The sequence below is a fragment of the Etheostoma cragini genome, chromosome 19 (genome assembly GCF_013103735.1).
Source record: "Etheostoma cragini isolate CJK2018 chromosome 19, CSU_Ecrag_1.0, whole genome shotgun sequence".
NCBI classification, from domain to species: domain Eukaryota; kingdom Metazoa; phylum Chordata; class Actinopteri; order Perciformes; family Percidae; genus Etheostoma; species Etheostoma cragini.
This window is the reverse complement of record NC_048425.1, coordinates 13,460,152-13,479,794: the sequence shown is the minus strand read 5'-3', so window position 1 is coordinate 13,479,794 and position 19,643 is coordinate 13,460,152. Positions and strand designations below refer to the sequence as shown.

At 40.6% G+C, this 19,643-nt stretch overlaps 1 protein-coding gene across 1 annotated transcript in view; it reads left to right on the top strand.

Annotated features, from left to right (window-relative positions):
• LOC117962194 (adhesion G protein-coupled receptor L3-like) overlaps nucleotides 1–19,643 on the top strand; it is a 229,202-nt gene that overhangs the window by 110,270 nt on the left and 99,289 nt on the right. Inside the window, exon 5 of the mRNA XM_034901333.1 lies at nucleotides 14,888–14,997. Within this exon, the coding sequence (XP_034757224.1) occupies nucleotides 14,888–14,997 (110 nt within the window). The remainder of the gene's footprint in view (nucleotides 1–14,887; nucleotides 14,998–19,643) is intronic.

Here is a 19,643-nt window from a genome sequence, read left to right as displayed (position 1 = left end):
CCATCTGCTCCTCAGGCTGTATCTCAGGAGACCTGTTGGTATGGAAGAGAAGTTAAAAGAAAGCTAAATGTCTTGACTTCCCCTGACAAATTCAGTGGGACAGTGATGCTGCGTGGGGTGAAATACAAGAAACGCCTTGTCACCTTGTAGAGGAAAGGGCCAGAACTATCAGTCATTGTACTTCTTGTTCACCCTGCTTGCACTTCTGGTTTGCCAAACGAAGGCTCTGCATAAATCTGAAGCAGGGACATGAAGTGTTCATGAAGTAGGGCTTACATCTTCCTACACAGTAAGATGTTGTCAAAGTAAAAGTCAACTGATAAAAGAATGATTCCTTTTTTTTAAAGCAAAATCTGTATAGAAATCATAGAATTAAAGAGTCCAGAAGTTGATAATAATCACATTTTTCACAATCACATCTTTAGCATTAAATTAATCTAGTGATAGTTGACTTTAAATCTATGGGTACGACGCTAAAAGAACTGCTAACAGGCTAATTCAACATCATTTTAAAGATGCTGATTTACAGATACAATTTGCAGTTTTCATAGTGTAATCTAAGGGGGACCCACAGTGTTGAACTTTGAGAAGCCCTGGTATAGACTAAATAATTAGTCAAAAAACAAAATTGACAGAATAATCGATAATGAAAGCCGTAATAAACTGTGACATTCACAGATAATGTTGTAATCATCCTCTACAGGTTTATAATATTTGCCTCTATCTTAATAAAGATCTTGCACATTTGAACATACTCAAGGTGTATTTTGCCACAGCTTCCATCCTAACAACAACATAATTGATACATCTAGTACTGAATTAGGGCCTTTGTGCCTTTATGGGCCAGTAAATTACTTTCCTCTCAGACTAAAGTTGTGACTGACAGTACCTTGGGCATATTGACATAGGAGACAGGAGAGTTCAGTCAAGCCCAAGCTTTTAATCCCAGCCATGCTTCCGTCAGGACAATTCCTTAAGACCGGTGGTGACTTCCTGCATGCCAATACAAGCCTGGATCCTTGCCGAGCTATTGACGGCTGACCCCCCCGCCCACCCCACCCTCCTGTATCGGACGCTAAGGTTACTCATAACCCCTGCTTGTCTTTCATTATTGAGATGTGAATGAGGAAGGTCAGGGGGGAGGGGGGCGGGGAGTCATCGATCGGCCAACACAGGAGTATTTGATTGTCGCTTAGGTTGCCAAGACACTCTTTTTCATGGTAACAAAGGTGGCCATTTTGAATATATGAAAAGGTTGAAGTGAGCATGTAAACAAACAGTTCTGCAATGGCTTGTTAAAAACAAGCAAGGTTTTTTGAAGGGTATTTGGTGTCCCACATCCAAGCCTCAGTTACTTCTCTTGAGTGTTTTTTTTTTTTTGTTAAACTTGAAGGATTATGAAACAGCAGCTGGAAAGAGAGATTTATTTAATGCTAAACCTTGTGGCTTGCATAGATAGAGTGGTTTGTTATTATAGGCACCTATTCGTGTCTTTGTTATATGTAGTAATTAGCAGCTTAACACCCTCCTAGAAGCTAAGCACTATGGGTAACCGTGAGTGAAGCAATGCGGTTCTAGGCTTTCAAAAAAGGGCTTTGAAGAAGGAAAGTGCTGGAAGCACATACTGGTCCAAGTCGGACATAGGAAGTTACCATGGTGACAGCGACTGGAAATGAAAAATCTATGGTTAAAGGCAAGCCTCGGTGTTTGTGTGTGTGTGTGTGTGTGTGTGTGTGTGTGTGTGTGTGTGTGTGTGTGTGTGCGTGCACTTGGGAGAGGGAGAGAGATGGCGGGGGGGATCTGTGATACAGTATGCTTATTGATTCGTGTGTTGATTATAAATACAGAGAATGGAGTGCTATTCTTTTTTTCCAGACAAACCTCAGAATTTCCTCCAGTTTTCCAAAATAGGGATTGAATACTGGTCCAAGGAAAGGATTAAAATCTTTTTGTTGTCGCTGTGCGGTGCATGCAGCCACATAAGCTCCCCAAAGAACTCTTTTGACTCAAACCAGCAGCAGCCGTTGCTCTTTGTGCTTAACAAACAGGACTTGATGCCTTGAAAAGTCAAAGCAGTGGCATTTCTGCCTCTCCGTTTTTATTCCCCGTCTGTCAGTCTGAAGGCCAGCACAGCAGTGGCTCCACTGGGTATCTGGCGGAAGAATCTGACGCTCGCTGAGATGCTCTTGAGATGGGCTCAGAATCTCAGCAGGAATGGTTCAAAAGGCTAACCCTGGTCAGCATTTCAATGGGGCCTGTCACTGGAATATATCAGGATGGATTCCTTTATGCTCTAGAAAAACTATATTGAGTGTGCCCATACATGCTTGACCTCAATCTAGCCTCTGATGTTCACGTATGCGCAAAGCCATCACAAATCTTACTTTACCCCTTGCACATCAAATTATTGTTTTCTTCACTATGTGACACATTCATATTCATATGACTACGGTTACAAAAAAAATATATATATATATCCCAATCCTCACTTTTACACATTCCCCCTGGAATGAGGCTTAGTTTAAAATGGGCGTACAGGCTGAAAATCCCATGGGCCTTCACTGGAAGATAAATCAAGCGTCACCAGGAAGATAGGGAGCAGCATCATTTGTTGGCGAGAATAGAAGAATTCATCCAGGAAATCGTAAATCATTAGACGGGCAGGCCCCAGTGAATAAGCCTCACCCACCAAAGAAATCGATTCGTGAAGTTATTGCACATTTCAATCCCCCCTTCTGGAGAGACCCTGTGGGCGTTATGATTTACATACAGATACCCGGAGATTAGACTCTTCCTGTGTTCGACAGAGTGACAGATATTTAAATCATACACTGAGCTGTATTTATTAGTTTACCTTCAATGGAAGAGATGTATTAAAAACATGTTTTTTTTTGTAATGAGCAATGTAGCAATTGATTTCAAAACATGTCTTTATTAACTATTGTCCTGAAGCAAGTGGAAAGAATTTTTCCATTTTATCCAGTTTGACTTAAATAATCAGTTTCAAAACAATACACCCGCTGCTTCTAATGGCGTTATGCATGCAAGTTACATTCCTTTCTACATGAGTTTCCACGTTGAGACTTCTTGTTGTTTTACTCTGAGAACAGACACCCATACAGTGCAAACGCCTCTGCGATAATTGACATGTTACTCTCGGATCAAAAATGAGGGAAGCAGCTACCCCATGGGCAATGATGTTGTGTCACACACTGCATGTTGAGTTGTCAGTCCTCCTCGGCAGAAATCCCTCTTGCCTTGTTTTAAATGAGAGCATTCAGTCAGGGGATATATAGACAGGAAGGCTTGTGCTGGCATTTTACTGAACCATCGTCATAGCTACTGCTATCATATCATATAAATCATACATATCTGCATGGATGATGAAATAATTTTCATGCAGCTCTGGTCCCCAGCCATTTCTCCTATTAAGGCCATAGCATAAAAGCAACGTTTCAAATAAGGGTGCACACCATGTATGGAAAATGTAGGATTACAATAAGCATTACTTGTGACTTCAGTTGATCCCCAGAATAAAGCTAAGAAAATAGGGCACAGCTGGTGCATTATTGAAAGATTTCAACTAATATTTGCAGAACTTGGAATCACTATCATGTTTAAATAAAACATTGTTCTTTGCCCTCTTTGGAGCTGCGCAATTGTCAAGATGTGTATCTCCTGACATCTAAGGAAATGGATGAGGATTATTCTGCAGAATTCTGCTTTGCCCTTTTGAGATAGAACTCAGACACTTATGTCTGTGCTCCATGAGCTCACTTGCCACCTTGAAAGCAGAGCTATGCTGTCCATGTGAATGCATTAATGAAAGCTGTCCAGCATTGATGTCAAAGAGAATTCATCACACATGCTCTATTGTCTTCAGATGAATGGTTGTATATTACCCGTGTTTGACAGAATACAATTGAACTGCAGCAAAATGAACTCTTAAACTCATCTAAATTAGTTGTCATAGAGTGTCAACCTTTAATTGTATAATTTAAAGGTCCCATGCCATGAAAATGTCACTTTATGAGGTTTTTAACATTAATATGAGATCTCCCAGTCTGCCTATGGTCCCTCATTAGCTAGAAATGGTGATAGGTCAAAACCGGGTCCTGGGTGTCCTGCTCTGCCTTTGAGAAAATGAAAGCTCAGAAGGGCCGATCTGAAATCTTGCCGTTTATGAGGTCATAAGGAGCAAGGTTACCTTCCCTTTCTCTGCTTTGCCCGCCCAGAGAATTCGGCCCACCCATGAGAGAGAGACATCATGGCTTTCAATCGAGCAAAGTGGCAGTCGGTCAAGGCTGCGATATAAAAGAGACTTTAGATACAGTATTAGGGGACCACTAAGGTCTATATCAAAGAGACTTCAGATACAGTATTAGGGACCACTAAGGTCTATATCAAAGAGACTTCAGATACAGTATTAGGGACCACTAAGGTCTATATAAAAGCATCCAAGGAGCACCATGTCATGGGACATTTAATCAATACACTTGCAGTATAAACTGTAACTGCTCTCCCCCTATCAAAGTCCTTGATTTACTTAGATCAGTTATTTTTTTTAACTAATGTTGAATTTGGAAGTGTCTCACTCCCCCAGCACTCTACAGCATGAGCCAAATTCATACTTTAATGGAATTTCAGTGTGCACAGCCAGATGGATGTCTCCAGCATGTGCAGAATCACGAATTGACCTTTCGGGTAGAGAGAGAAATTGCATCACCTAGTACCTGTTGTGGCACCAAAATAGATGGATTAATTTCAAAGAGGCTAACTGTGCCGTATGTTTGCAGCAAGATGACTTACCCTTCAAAATAACAAAAGGAGTCTTATTCAAGATTCATGAAATTGTATTGTTGTTCTCAAGTTTGATGCGACCCAAGGCTTATATAAAACTGTATTTTTTTCAACAATTATTACCTTAAAAGAAGAAAAAAAATACAAAGCTATCCTTATCCTGCTGGCAAAGAACAGTTTCTCTCTATAGTCCATTATGGCCAAAATCAATGCTGAATCAATATACTTTACCCAAGAGCTTGCTGACTTTCAATATACTTTCTTTCCCTTTGTTTTAACCCTCCACTTGCACGATCAGAGTAGTTGAAGCAAGCTGTTAGGGCTAAAGGTGAAGTAAACATCTATTGAGAAGCTCAGAGGTTTGTGCTACTTTCCACCATTCAAACTAACTCAGACTAGTATTCACATCTCTAAGATGAATTGAAAGAAGTATTTCACCATTGAAAAGAGGGTATTTTCATTAAACTGGGCTGTCTATGCAGTAGAAAGGCACACACGTTGTTTTCAATAGGTGCTACAGGGCCAGAGAAAACACAGAAAGAGGCTGTGGTATTTTCTTTTGCTCAAGAGGTAAAAAAGACCCTACAATTAATAGGATGCACTGCGCCACGCTGGACCAATTCTGGGTGACATAATGCAAGCACGTCACAGAATAAAAATGGCGGCCGGCTGGTAACAAACAATCTCGTATTGCATTCGAACAGTGCTCTAAAATATGTATCCATAAAGATTTTAGGCAAGAAGTAGTGGTACATTAACATAATCTTGGTTTATATTTGGTCAACGCTGTCTAGTTTTACAGTTTATTCTGAGTTCAAAAGGGGCGACTCTGTTCTCATTCGGCTTCTGTAATTTTTGTAGTTCGAGCACAGCCCTCAAACCAGCAAAAAACAATCCACCAGCTGGTGCGACACCCGTCATCCCGCGGATTTAAGCTGGGAGAGATTACACATACTACCAACATTGTTATGGTACAAAGCTGGTTATACATCGGCGAAGTATCCCTTTAAGATTTAGTACCAGCCATGTGTGCGACAAAGTGGTGCAAATATGAAATCTCTGCAGACCTTCCATACTCAGTTACACCGTGTGTTAGATGATTTAACAGGTCAAAATGCTTTTGATGCAAGTTGGGTTGAGTGACTTCTTTGCGTCTTTTGATCTAAGTCGTGCATGTCTTACAAGAGCTAGGATAGTTTTTCATCCGGACCACAGTTGATCAGCCCCCCCTGGAGTGGGAGGGAAAATGTCTCTACTCTCATGAAACATCCTATGGTTTAGACCTCAGCGAGAGCAGCAGTCAACCTGAGGTAAATAAGTTCCTCCCCAGAAGCATCATGGGAGGAGTGCGTCCCCTGAGGTGATAACCTTTATCTGGCCTTACCTCAAATCCATGGGTTGCCTGTCAAAGTAAGAGCCCAGAAAAGTCGGTGCAACTGAGTCTTAGTTTTGTTTTCTCTTTGGTCCAAAGATACAAAATGATCTTCTAGCAAAGAGGTCTGAAAATAAACTATTTGGACATATATAAGTGAACAATAACAATAAATACAGTGTATCATAATGTAATATTCACACTGTTTCTGGTCAGCTAACCCTCATGTTGCCCTCGGGTCAAATTGATGTTATTTTTAACTATCCAGTTGTAATTACCCAAAATAACATTTTCCCTCCCACTTAAACAACGCTGTTTAGCAAGAGCAAATCTCTTCTTTTATTAATTTGGCGGTGTCTTTACAATTAAAAGTTAAAGAGTAAATAGAGTAAAAGTTGACATATTCCAGTCAGTGATTATCCACCAACATACATCCCTTTAAATTTAATCTAAATAATTCCTAATTTCTCCTTTTCTAATTTAAACAAATTTCCTAAAAATTAGGTTTTTTGACCATAAATTCCAAAACTAATTGTAAAACTTTAAAAGTTAATAAGTTAGTGTTAAGTAGTGTCAAACGTCAAATAAAGTGACAAACATTGAAAAAAGTGTTGAAAAAAGGACAAAAACGTAAGAAAAGTTAAAAACATCGATAAAAAGCGTCAACAATAATTTTCATTCAATTCATTTTTTAATTTTGACGGCTAGACAACGCAGGGGTTAATTAAGATTTCATGTATAGGTCGGATTTTCATAAAAAATCAGTAAATGACAAGAACATAAAACTAAAGTAAATGTGTATTTACAACTTTTTTTAATAACACAAAATATACACACCAACATAGATTTAGCTAAAAAAGACTGAACATCTGAATTTGTGATCATTGCTGCATTAGTCCTAGCCCCACAGACTGTTTTTCATTATAGTACATATTACATATATGAATATTAATGAACGTAAAGGGCACCATAAGTTCAGATGTGCTAAAACAACCCTGGATACTCCAAGTATTCAAGGTGTTCATTTATCATTACAATTGCAAGTTACGCAATGAAATGCTTGTATCCCGCCCTCCCCAACAATGCAACAATAATAATAACAATAATATAAAGGAAACTGTCTAATAAACACAAATAAAACAACCTTTAATAAAATAAATAACAGTTAACCAAAGTCCAATTATTTCACTTTAAATACAGATGTTTCTACTTTACACTCTTTCCCAACTGTAGGTGTCTAGTATCTAGATATTCATATGCTTTCAGGTACTTTTAGACGTTATTTATTTATATTTATTACTCTACATGCTCTGCATACCCATATAAGCATTTAAACATTTATTTATTTTAATTCATATACCTAATAACTTGACTTTTGCACGTGTTTTTAATTGTTTCTGTGCTGTATTCTTTTAGGCTGTGAACTTTCCACGTGATGTCGTACTACAGTGTATTGTAGTATGACAATAAAGAAATCTTGAATCTTGAATCAATGGTAGCTATGAAGCTATGTGCAGTGTAAAGTGGCAGTTTGCATAAAAATAACAATGGGGAAAGTCCAGGGTAGCTGCTTTATGTCCAATCATACAATATGGCTATGCAGTGTAAAGTTTATTGTTTTGAGATCGTGGGAAGATGCTATCCCTTACATCCCTTATAGAATACATTTCTTCTCCAAACAAAGTGCTAATAAAAAGTACCCGAAATGTAAAGAAAAAGGAATCACGAGGCGAGATTAGTTCCCGGTGTGGGCTTCAGTAAGACCAGAAATGTACAAATCCGAGATGGTTGTTTATATTGTCCCATCCATCACGGTGAGCCATAAACAGGCCCAATCTCTCTTCTCACTTACACAATATTGTTTTAGTCATCATCTCAGTGAAAGTGCTCACTCGTCCAAACACGCGGCGAAACAGGACAAGCATGTGTTTATCAAGCCGAGCTTTTGCTTCACTTTAGGCTCTTGGGCTATAGCCAAGCCTCATAGATGAATCCAGATATCGCCCACATCTGATTTTAAAACACTCAAGAAGTCTGTATTCTTGTTAGTCATCGCTCCACATCCAGTCCGTAAGGCCTTTGTGCCACTGTAATTCTCTCAGTTTGTTGTTGCATTGGGATGAACTGGGGCTTATCTTCCAAATATAATATTATAGAGAGGGAAAACCGTGATGTAAAAATCTTATGAAAGCTACTAATCTGTATGAATGGCTAAGCAGGATTAAGCTTGTCAGGAGAGGAAAAAAAAAGAGCTCATCATGCTCTTTTTTTATTTCTTTTTCAAAGCGACATTGAATTTATGTAATCAGTGGACATAGTTTGGGAAAGATGATCAATCTTGACCTTTGTTTGACCATCTCTAATAAAACTCCTATTCCATACTTAATAGAGCCTGAGAAAGGTCATTCGTATAGCTCATGCCCATAAACACTCCATCTTCCCTATACTGAGCAGTCACTTGGCACTTTATCCATTTCTGCTTAGTTCCACGTAGTTAATCCTCCAAAAAAGGAATATGGCTGATGTTTTGTCACCCATAGCGTTTGTACAAACAGGAAGACAGAGCTTTATGTTTTTCTATGCAAATGTAGCACGTCGCTAATGCCACCCAGTAGGCAACTGTGCCTATTCACATTGATCGATTGTCTGTTGGACCTGTAGATGCATGCGTGTGTTTGCGAGCACATGTTCATTCATGTGCAGTGCTGACCTTTAGAACAGCCAGCACTTTAAGTTCTCCACACACGCCCATTGTATTTATGTTGTATACATTCATTCCCCATCTTCTTCTTCTGGTCTTTAGTCCACATTGAGCTGCTGTCTTGGTCTTTTGGAAACAGACTATGCCACTTTAGAATAATGATAGAATTTGTCGGGTGGATTCTGTAGTGCCCATGTGGATCGGTGTGTGTACATGGATGGCGGTATGTTTCTGTGTGGAAGTGCAGGTTCTTTGAATATGTGTGGGACAACTCTCTGTTACCCTCCAAACTCACATCCAGCCTGTGGGTTTATAAGGTTATGTCTTACTAAAGGAGTGTGCTTTTGAATCCTCACACCAGACAGGAAAATCTGAAGTGGAGGTTAATGAAAACTTCAACATATAGTGTACTTCCAAGCCGCCCTCAACCCTTTGACCCCTATCTGCTATGATAGAGCTGGTCAGTAGCCAGCAACACAGTATGTATACTATGTGATGCATGGGACTGCCAGTACAAACAAGTATTATAGATCGACTGTCAAAAAAAGACCAGCAATACACAAACACACAGTATGTGCACATACAGTATAATACAGGATAAACTAGTACACTTCTTTCACAACTACTCGCATACTCTACTCTATCAAACGTCTCAGACAGATACCATTGAATGATATATTTATTGTACTACTGTATCAATAGTACAAATAAATGCTACCAAGACAACTAAACTGCATTTTATCTAAAAAAATAATGCTAAATCTCTCCCGCTGACTGGCATCTCCTATATCAAAGGCTAGTTAGTGGACGGTATACCTCTGGGATTGGGATTTCTGATTATATACAGTATTTACATATATATATATATATATATAATGCCATGCTGTTTGTGTGTTTGTGTTTCTCTGCTTCACTCATATTTCTGCAAAACATGAAACGCAAGTTGTCATTACGACAACAACTTCCCAGTGTTATTTCATAAGGAAGTGCAAATGAACTTTGCTGAGGCACTTTCTGGTGTCATTTGATAGACTATTGCAATAGTAGCACACGGACAGGGGTTGCCTTGCCATTTTCAAGCTGTAGTGACAAACAATACAACATTTGTTAAGTAGTGGTCCACAGCACTAAAGCAGATGAGTAACACGGAATTCCATCACCTACACCCAACCCTCCACTTACAAAGCATTAGCATGGTTGTTCCAGTTTGGTTGATAATCCCCCTAGGCTTGGGGTATCTTTGAAGTGACTCAAAATCACTGGAACACTGTTACATGTGCCTCTGTGGGCGTCTTGTTTTCTCCCTCTGTCTCTCTCTCTTTCTCTTTCCCTTGTTCTTTCCTCCTCCCATTTTCTCCACAAGGAGGTTTGTGTTTCCCAGCCTTCATCCACACTTAGGTGCTGAAGTTTTGTTATTTTGTGATATAGCTTGTTGGCTAATTGTTAACCCTGTGTCTGGCATCATTTTTTATAGGTTACATCCTCCGATCCCTTTTGAATCCCTTTTTAAAGCATTCGATAGCAGCTCCACGACAGAAAACCTCCGTTTGCTCCTCAGCGAGCTTCTCTGCAAAAGGCTTCCTCAGGGACTGATGTCGTCTTTCTGAAAATAGCTACACTACACCGCACTCAACACCTACCTTTAAATACTACCTGGTTTTACTCAGGAGCTAAATGCCCAACGCTCAAGGCCATTCCTCCCATTCTCCTTGTAACATTTTCTTGGGGTTTTCATGGGAGTTTTAGAGTTGTTGTTTTTTTGTGCTGTGCCAGGAGACAGGCTGAATGAGAGAGGATGGATGCTGCGACGTGCAGCTGGGAAAGATAATGAATGAAGTTGACCGTGGGTGGCGAAGACCATCACTAAAGCGTAATGGGTCCCAGCAGAGGGACGGGGATATTGACCCGTCCATCACTTTCCTTCCCCCTCACTCCCCTCCTCCCTTTCTTACCAATACAAACTCTCACAACTGTGTACACGCCCTTACACAGACACACACTGCAGTGTACACACAGAGCAAACAATGCCAACAAACACTTTGTCCTGCACACACACTCCCGAAAAACACCTTTTTCCACTCTTTCCTCTTCTTGACTTACACCAGTGTGTGTGTGCGTGCATGTGTGTACATTTCTTGGAGGTGGGGGGACTTCGGCTGCGTTTGCTCTTTTTAACTGAAAGCAAATGGAGAGTTTGCACTTCCTGACAGGGACTGTTTCATCAAACATACACGAACAGTGGGAAGGACTCCACAGAGAGACTTCCCCACAATGCAGAATGCCAGCTGGACTGTCTCCGTTCTTATTTGACTTACTCCAGGCAAACTTCTTGGATATACATTTTATGGAACATCACTCAAAGCAATTTGGCATGTTGGAAGCAGATTCAGCATTGCATTTTTTCCCATCCTGAACTTTTAAAAGCTGCCGAACCTGTCTCTCCTTCCACTCGGTTGGTATTTTCCTCCTGATATGAATCACTTGAGTTCTGAAAGGGAACAGTGGTGCACACCAATTCTTCTTTTTATTACTCTCCAATTTGGACAAATCTGTCTAGCTTTGACAGTAGCTCCACCATCCCTGCCTTTGAGTGCTGGCTGTTTCCTTTATTTATTTTTTATTTTTTTTCATTGATTCAGTTATTCACCTATTGATTCATTCATCCATTTATTTATTTTTTTGTCCTGTCTCAGTGGTCAATAGACTGAGGGGGCTCAGCCCACTTACATCAGAGGCAGCAGCAGGATCAGCCAGCGATTATAGTCATTACAGTTTGTGCTTACATAGGGCTCTTGTGCTTTGTGCCACATCTCCCCCCGTCAGCTGGCAGTCTGAGCTATAATCTGCCAGTTATAGCAGCAGACCAGGGAACAGGAGGAAAAACCCAGAAGGGGGGAAAAAGTGGGAATGCAGATAGAAAAAGCGACGGTGGGTGGCCAAATTGCAAAATAAAGTGTTGTGTCGCAAAATCTTAGCTCTGCCGATATCAATTAGTATTTGTGTAAAACAGTTATATTTTGTTTGAAGACTGCATTTCACCCTCTGTGTGCCAGTAGAACCCATGCTTCCAATAAGACGCCAATTAGAGCGTTTACCTGAAATGGCTTCCAACAACTTGCTGTGTTCCTCCTATAGTGCATATGGTATGTTTTCCCATACATATTTGAATACATCACTCCAAGTGGATTCATTTGCCTCTTCCCCACCGGTAGTTCAAAGGGCTCCATCAGAGCCAAGTGTCTGATGAAACCCTGATTATCCCTCTAATTGGTAACTGAGGAGTTGTTGTGGCGCGTGGTGTGGGCAGCTTCTCCTGCTATTGATCCCCCTCCTACTCCGCCATTGATTTACACTTGATACATTAAATTGTAATTATTTATCCGCCTTATTTTATCCCCCCTGCAAGATGTGAGTGCCTGCAGGACATTAACTGAAAACCGATCCTGAGGTGTTTGTCTGTGCAGAGGTAAAACTGCACAGCAGTGATGAAAGGGATTTTGAATATGGGTCAATATAGATGCTAAGACTGGCATTAAGTTTGCAATCCATGTGCAATACACATAATGATGTATAATCCCTCTAGAGGAAGTTATTACAAACTATGATTAGAATTCCAGATTTGGTCCTAGCTTTACTTACATCATTGGATCCCCCAAAAAAAAACCTATTCATGTTGTCCATCCACTGTGTGTGTGTGTGTGTGTGTGCGCGTGCGTGTGCATCTAGCATCTAGCTATACATCTCTTTTTTCCATCTCACTTCTAATTCTATGTGACACTTAATCTTAACTTGTGTTCTCGCCTGCTGATCCCCCCCACACACACACACTAGTTCTAAATAGAATAAACAAGAAATGGTAGTCAGGAGGAGATGAGAAGGCTGACTATAATTGTTTCTCGGTTTCATAGGCTTGACCCCTTATTTATTTGACTGGCAGTTACTGCCTGGGAATTAACTCTTCATAGGCAGGGACAGGCCTCTGACAGATTACTGGAGTGAGTGGCAGAGGGTGATGGGGGTTCATGAACCTATAAAGCTTGCTCGACAGACCATATCTCATTACTAGGTCGGCTTGAAATAAGATGGGCCCCTTTTTGCTTGTTCCTCACTGGTTCGATTGATTAGTCGGCAGCCAATCAATGTTAATTAAGGTGTAGAGAATCCTTTAATTGTGGCGTATGAATCACTGTGTCAGACCCTGCGTTGACCTTCACAAGACTCACACTGTAAATGGCCTTGCTGGGGAATAAATACCTTTTTATGTATTGCAAGATAATGACTGTCCATAATGAGTATAGATTTGATGGACGGCGATCCAGTATATGCCGTAGCTGGCAGCAGCAGGCTTCATGAGGATCACATGCACAATGGGTGCTCAAATGGAGACTGGACCCACCTTCATATCTTTTTTTTTGATTTTGGAAACACATGCAGAACAGTGACATATCAATACATGTCAGAACATTTAAGAGTTAATGTTGTGAGATAAGTGTTGCTATTATGTGTCTTGCACATATGAATATGAAGTAGGGCTGTGATTGATGACTGTCAAAATCAAAATGGCATATGAGAACACCACCGGCACCATAATTGTATTTTTTAATGAAGACCTAGATTTGATGTTGGAGCTGATTTTGCACTCAGTTGATTGTGTCTACCCCCACCTCTCCACCACCACCATCACCATCCATCATACAGTAATAACAGTGTAACCTGGTTCAAAGCCTGGCTTCAGGTCCATGACTTCCAACTCTACCCCTCAACAGAAAGATGAATTTACCCATGAGCGTGTTGCCTGAACCTAAAATGAGGGTGACCAATCCCAACATTAAACATGTCAAACAGCTCTGCTCCAATATAGCATGCTTTATTCCCTTAATGTTTTCTATTTTCTTGCCTCAATGAGGGTGGTATCTGCGATAGAGATGGTCCGATACCATTTTTTTCTTCCCGATACCGATTCCTGAACATGCGTGTCGGCCAATACCGCGAACTAATCCGTTACTAACAGTGTGTCATATATCTTAATTTGTTTTAACAGCTGTATACTACTATCCGTGCATGGACGTGATATGATGTCTATCTTTGTTGTTGGTCTGGCTCAGGTCAAACACAAACAGTCAATGCCGTAGAACTTTGTTTTATTATGTCAGTTATAACGGAAAAAGGACATAAATAAACTACTTTAACATAGATTTCTTTAGGGTTTTACTACATGGTATCAGATCAGTGCATAAACTCCAGTACTTCCCAATACCAATACCAGCGTTTTAACCAGTATCGGAGGCAATACCGAACATCTCTAATCTGCAATAAATTTTCCTCATACTGTATGTAGTCCATCAGTTAGTCATCCCCATAGTGTCCCCATAAATACAATATAGATTGTTGTCTTAAAAACAACTTCTACAAAATACAATAACTCTTATATACATTTTTTTAAAGGGTTTACAGTAACAGTACAGATGTTCAAAGATAGAAAACATCCCATAAAACTATGCAACCAACTTTAATGCAATACTATCATCAGCCCATTGGATTGAATCCCAACTTTTCAAAATAAAATGACAAAAAGTACAGACTTAAACCCTCGTTTAGCCTTCTATGCTTTAAAGTGTTACTCCAGCAATGTGATAGTGTGCGTCTATAAAGTTAGGGGACTACCAAAAGTTTCCACATCACCAGAGTTTAATACAGGCTTACTGATGAAAGATATGTAGACATGAAGCCCATTATATAATGATGCCCCAGAAGACAGTATTTAGGTATTTAAGCGGAGTAGTGCTTCCAAATCTAAAAATCCGTCTTTGTTACTATGGAAAAAGGATGGGTGAATCATTTTCATAAACAGTGGAGCTTTATAATCTTCATAATATCAGCTACATAATTAAATACTTTCAGCTTCATTAACTCCACACACTAAACATCTGACTAATGTGCCGCTGTGCATTGTGGCCATTCAGAACGACGATATTGTCTGATGTTGATATTGTTGCTCTTTTCTCTGTTTTCAGATGTAATAACCGGACCCAGTGCGCTGTTGTGGCTGGACCAGATGTATTTCCCGACCCTTGCCCGGGAACCTACAAATATCTGGAAGTCCAATATGAATGTGTACCCTACAGTATGTATTCCTTCATTCTCTCTCACTCTTAAGCACACCCCCTAACGCTCTTACTCAGTGTTATTTCCTCTTAGCAGCAGCGACTCGTCAACAACCCCATCAACAAGCATGCGAGTGATGTTGCACTAGTTCAAAACTATCTTGAATGTGTCATGCAGTTCAGTGGAACAGATTAAGATGCAGCAGTGGATGTAAAGTACAGGAAACATTATTGACAGTGTTGTTCAAATGTGAAATATGATACAGTATTTTGTTTGGAGGAAGGTTGATGCAATACTGTTTACCAGACGTTAAAGTCTTTTTAACTGACAGGATATTGTGCTTTCTTCAGTTTTTTCATCCCGCATGGCATCAATTATGTCAACAATGTGCCAGCTTCCAGTCATTTTTTTCACATCTAACATCCTTTGTGGGATATTGGTTGTCATTTATTGATGATAAAATAAGAAGATCCTTGGTTTGTACTGTAGATACAGTAATAAAGTGCTACAACAGGCAAATCATTTTAGACCAGTGGGGATCGGTTACCCAGAATAGCTGTGTGGAAATTATGTTGTCAACAACATGCTGAAAAGAAGAAAAAACACCATTCTGCTAATGTATTCAGTCAGTGGAAGCGTTCGCTACATATCATTTTTAGATGGTGCTTGTCAGAGCCTACCTATCTGCTCCACCAGTTCACAGAGCTTTAATATCTTTGAGGAATCATGTCTGATCATGTCACGTCTCCGTTAGCAAAGCAGCAAGAAAGGCCGTTTGATTTCTGTTCAGTTCAGCTCAGTGGACGCCAGTTAATGTTCAGACTCTGAAAGGAGGTAAATAAAAGGAATTTAATTGGTGCAGCAGTTGAAAAACACCGACAAGCTGTACATTACTTGAGTGGAAACATGTGGGCGGGGAAGGGAAAGATCAGCATGGGGGTCGGCAGGATGAACACACAGAGAGGAAGTCCAGGTGAGGCCTGAGGAAGTGGCATGGACATTGCCATATGACCTTAGGCATTGTGTAATGATGGCCTTTTAAAATGGAACATCAAAGCAAATCTGTCTACATTTCTGACATATGTTTTGGCGAACTAAGGTAATGATTTGAAACTGGAAATATTTGGCCATGGGCGTTTATCCGTGTGGCTAGCTACTGGGTACAAGCGGACTCTAATAATTCAAATTCAAATCAAAACCATCTTTTTACCATTTGATGTCCTTACACAGCTTTCCCTCAGTAGTCTGCCTGTCAGGAGCTTTCATGTTGTGATATAAAAAACATATCTACCTGTGATCCAGAGCTGGCAGATGGCTCTTTTACACCTGACTTCTTTTTTTTCTTTTTTTTTCTTCTTTTTAATCTCAGCCAGCCGTTGTCTGCGACCTTCCGTAGTGTCCATGTAGAACACTGACCCAGCTAGAGCTTCTCCAATAGACAGTAGCACAAATTGAATCAAGCCTCTACTTTTCTGTGCCACTCTGAGTTTAGTGCGCTTTGGTTAGAGTGTTAAAAATTGACTTATTATGTCTTACATGGACAAAGCAATATGGACGTGTCTTTCCTATAACTCCTATTTTCAAGCTAGGATGCCATTGTGCCAAAAGGTTTTACCTGCAGAAGCCAACATTGTATTTTCTGCATAGTGAAGGAATATGTTCATGGTACCTGGTTGCATGTAGGGATGTAACGGTATGTATATACAGTATATATTTCTTTTTTGGGGGCATTTTTCCTCGGATGAAGCTGGGATGGATTAAACACACGGTTTCCACTGTGATGATTATGATATTTTAAATGATAACTGTAATTGTTATCGTCAAACAGTTTTGTCGTGGTTTACCGTTACACCGGTAATCCCTAGTTGCATGGCTTCTATCTTTGCCAATCCCACTGGAGTTTAGTGGGATCCATTTGACACAAAGCATTCCCAATGAGTTGATGTCCTTCCACCTCTACAGGGTGACACAGGAGTGAAACGTTTTTATTCCCCTTTGCCCGATTCTAAAAGATTTCTACCCGATCACAAACGGTTACAGAGCTTATTCCTAGTCCCACACCACACTGATTATATTACTTTCACTTGAGGCTACTGATTTAACTTTTAAGGACATAGTCACACAATTTTACCCCATGTAAAAAGTCTTCCGTCTATTCCAGAGGCTTGGTGATACCACCATTTTCCCATCCTTGTGTTACAATGTAAAAGCTGTCCCGTGGCATTCACCTCATTCCCATCCAGTTGTCTGCCTCAACTACTCACTTTGCACCTTGTTTTTAATAATAGACGGAACTTCCTGCACAAACGCCCCGCCTAAACATGGAATAGGCTGCCTGAATTGTTGGAAAACCGCTTCTGGCAGCTCTGATCCTGTAACAGCGGGGCCTCCTCTTAGGGGTCACTTTTGATTGAGCCCAGAACCATCGCAGGATACAACATTCTGCTGGCAATGCATAAACATTGCAGAAGTCATGTAGGCGTTTATTTGTATATTGAGTTGGGGAAGCAAAGTAATCCTAAACGGTCACTAGAGACGGATTTTGAGACACATTTTATCGCAGCTTGTGAATTTTATTCATCTTTGACAGCCCAGTGGATTCACTCTCTTCTTACCTCCCAAATATAGCAAGCAGCATGGAATGAGTCCCATTCAGAGACTGTTGTTATTCTTTTTATGTGTGGCTTAAATTTGTACATATCTCATGTTGATATCTCCCCCCCCCCCCTCCCAAAAAAAAAAAAACTAAAGTTAACCTAATTTGCTTGTCAATTGGACAAATAATCACATAGATAAATTGCCAATGGGGTATGACAGCTCAATTGTGGATGGGCTTTTAAAGCAAGTCTCTTTGCCAAGTTCCTGAGACAGACTGACAGATTTGAGGGTCTAATAAGAGAAGCAGCCACCCATGACGCCAACTCAGTGGTGGAGTCTTGACTCTGTATTCCACTGACAAGCTCTGTCCTAATATTCTCCCTCACTCCCACCGACATGTTGTCCTTTAGGTGCTCTCACTGCTCATCTTTCCCCCTATATCCCTTTATTTGCACCCTGTGCTGCCTGTGCCCCCTCTTCCGCTCTATATTCTCTATATTCCGCTTGTGGAGTTTCTTTTCTTTTAGGATAATTTACCGCTCTCTTTTCCATATCACTATTGGCCGGCGAGATTGTACGATCCGATCCACCGTTAATAATGGCGAGGGAGTGTGCTAAATCGACGGACGCATGCCGCAGATACAATATTGATTTTATTAATTTGAGATTTGATTCGCTCCATCAGCTATAATGGGAAAACATTTTTTACAACAATTATTACTAAGAGTGCCGGGATGTGCTTGTGCTGTGTGACAGTGTCAGAGCACAAGGCAATCCTTCATATTTTCATTTAAGATGAATAATTATATGACATGAGCTGTGTGTGTCGTGCGGGTAAATAGCACTGAAAGAAACGTGAAAGATGGAAAAAAAACAGTGGTACATGATTATATTGGATTAAAAACAAAGTGCTTATTACATACAAGTGAATCGAATTTGCTTGTAAGTCATAAAAGCGCCACATGAACATCGGGGTACACTCATTTTTCATCTGCCAGAGGTCTATGTCATCTTTGTGCTAGTGCAGTTTGTGCATGCTCCCCCATGCACTTTACAGATTAGTAAGGCTACCCTCAGGCAGAAGTGATGGGCTGTCCCTTTATGATGACTCATAAACATGACTCTGCTCCAATAGCTAACATCTGTCTCCGCCCCGCCCTCTCACCTTGACTTTCCACGGTTCAGCGGAGAGGTGCCCGTCTATTCTCTTAGTGCCTTATTAAAACCTTTCTCACTGGCTTTCTCCATCTTCCTCTCCATGTAACAGCTCCTCCCAAAGGTGGAGCTCATATGCGCTTAACACCACTGTGTCTCGCCGCTGCCTGCCCACTGTTCTTCCTCTGCAGTAACAACCCCTGTGTGGCCCCCTCACATTCTCCGAATTGTCATGTGTTCCAACCAGCGTTGCCGTGCTATGTCGTTGAAAGAGTCTTTCTGTTGTTGACAGCTTGCTGTTACCTTCCTTGTCCTTCTCCCGAGCATCAGCCATCTCCCTCTAGTAATTAGATGTACCTATCTGTTTCCATGGCAAATTGACTGATTTGGTCCAGGCAAGCGGTCAAACCCCTCATTCCAAAAAAAAAAAAAACAAGAAATGAGGGGATAATTACACATCCTTTCAGGGAAACCTTTTTGTTCAGTTCACTTTTCAGAACTGACACTGTGGGCAGATGAGGTGGAGGGAAAGTGAAAGACAGAAAGGCAAGAAGAGAGTGGAAGAACAAAGGAAGAAAACCTGCTGGCGGTCTGTTGCTATACATAAGCCACTAGTTCCCCCCACTGTTTGTAGCTAATAAGGACAATGTAAAATCCTGTCTGGCACAGTATGATCCAGCTCAGCCCTGTCAGACATGGCTCACACTTCGGTAGCGAAGCCAGGACATATAATCATGAAATCAATTCTCCGTTTTGACCGGGAGCGGTGTTATCTTGAGCTCGCGCCTCATCGAAAGTTGCCATGTAATTTGTCGAGTTTTTTTATTTATTTCCAACTTACCTAATTGTTTTTTAATTTGTTTTGCTAATAATAACACACCTAAGAGGTTCGGGGGTGAGGAGGAGGGGGGG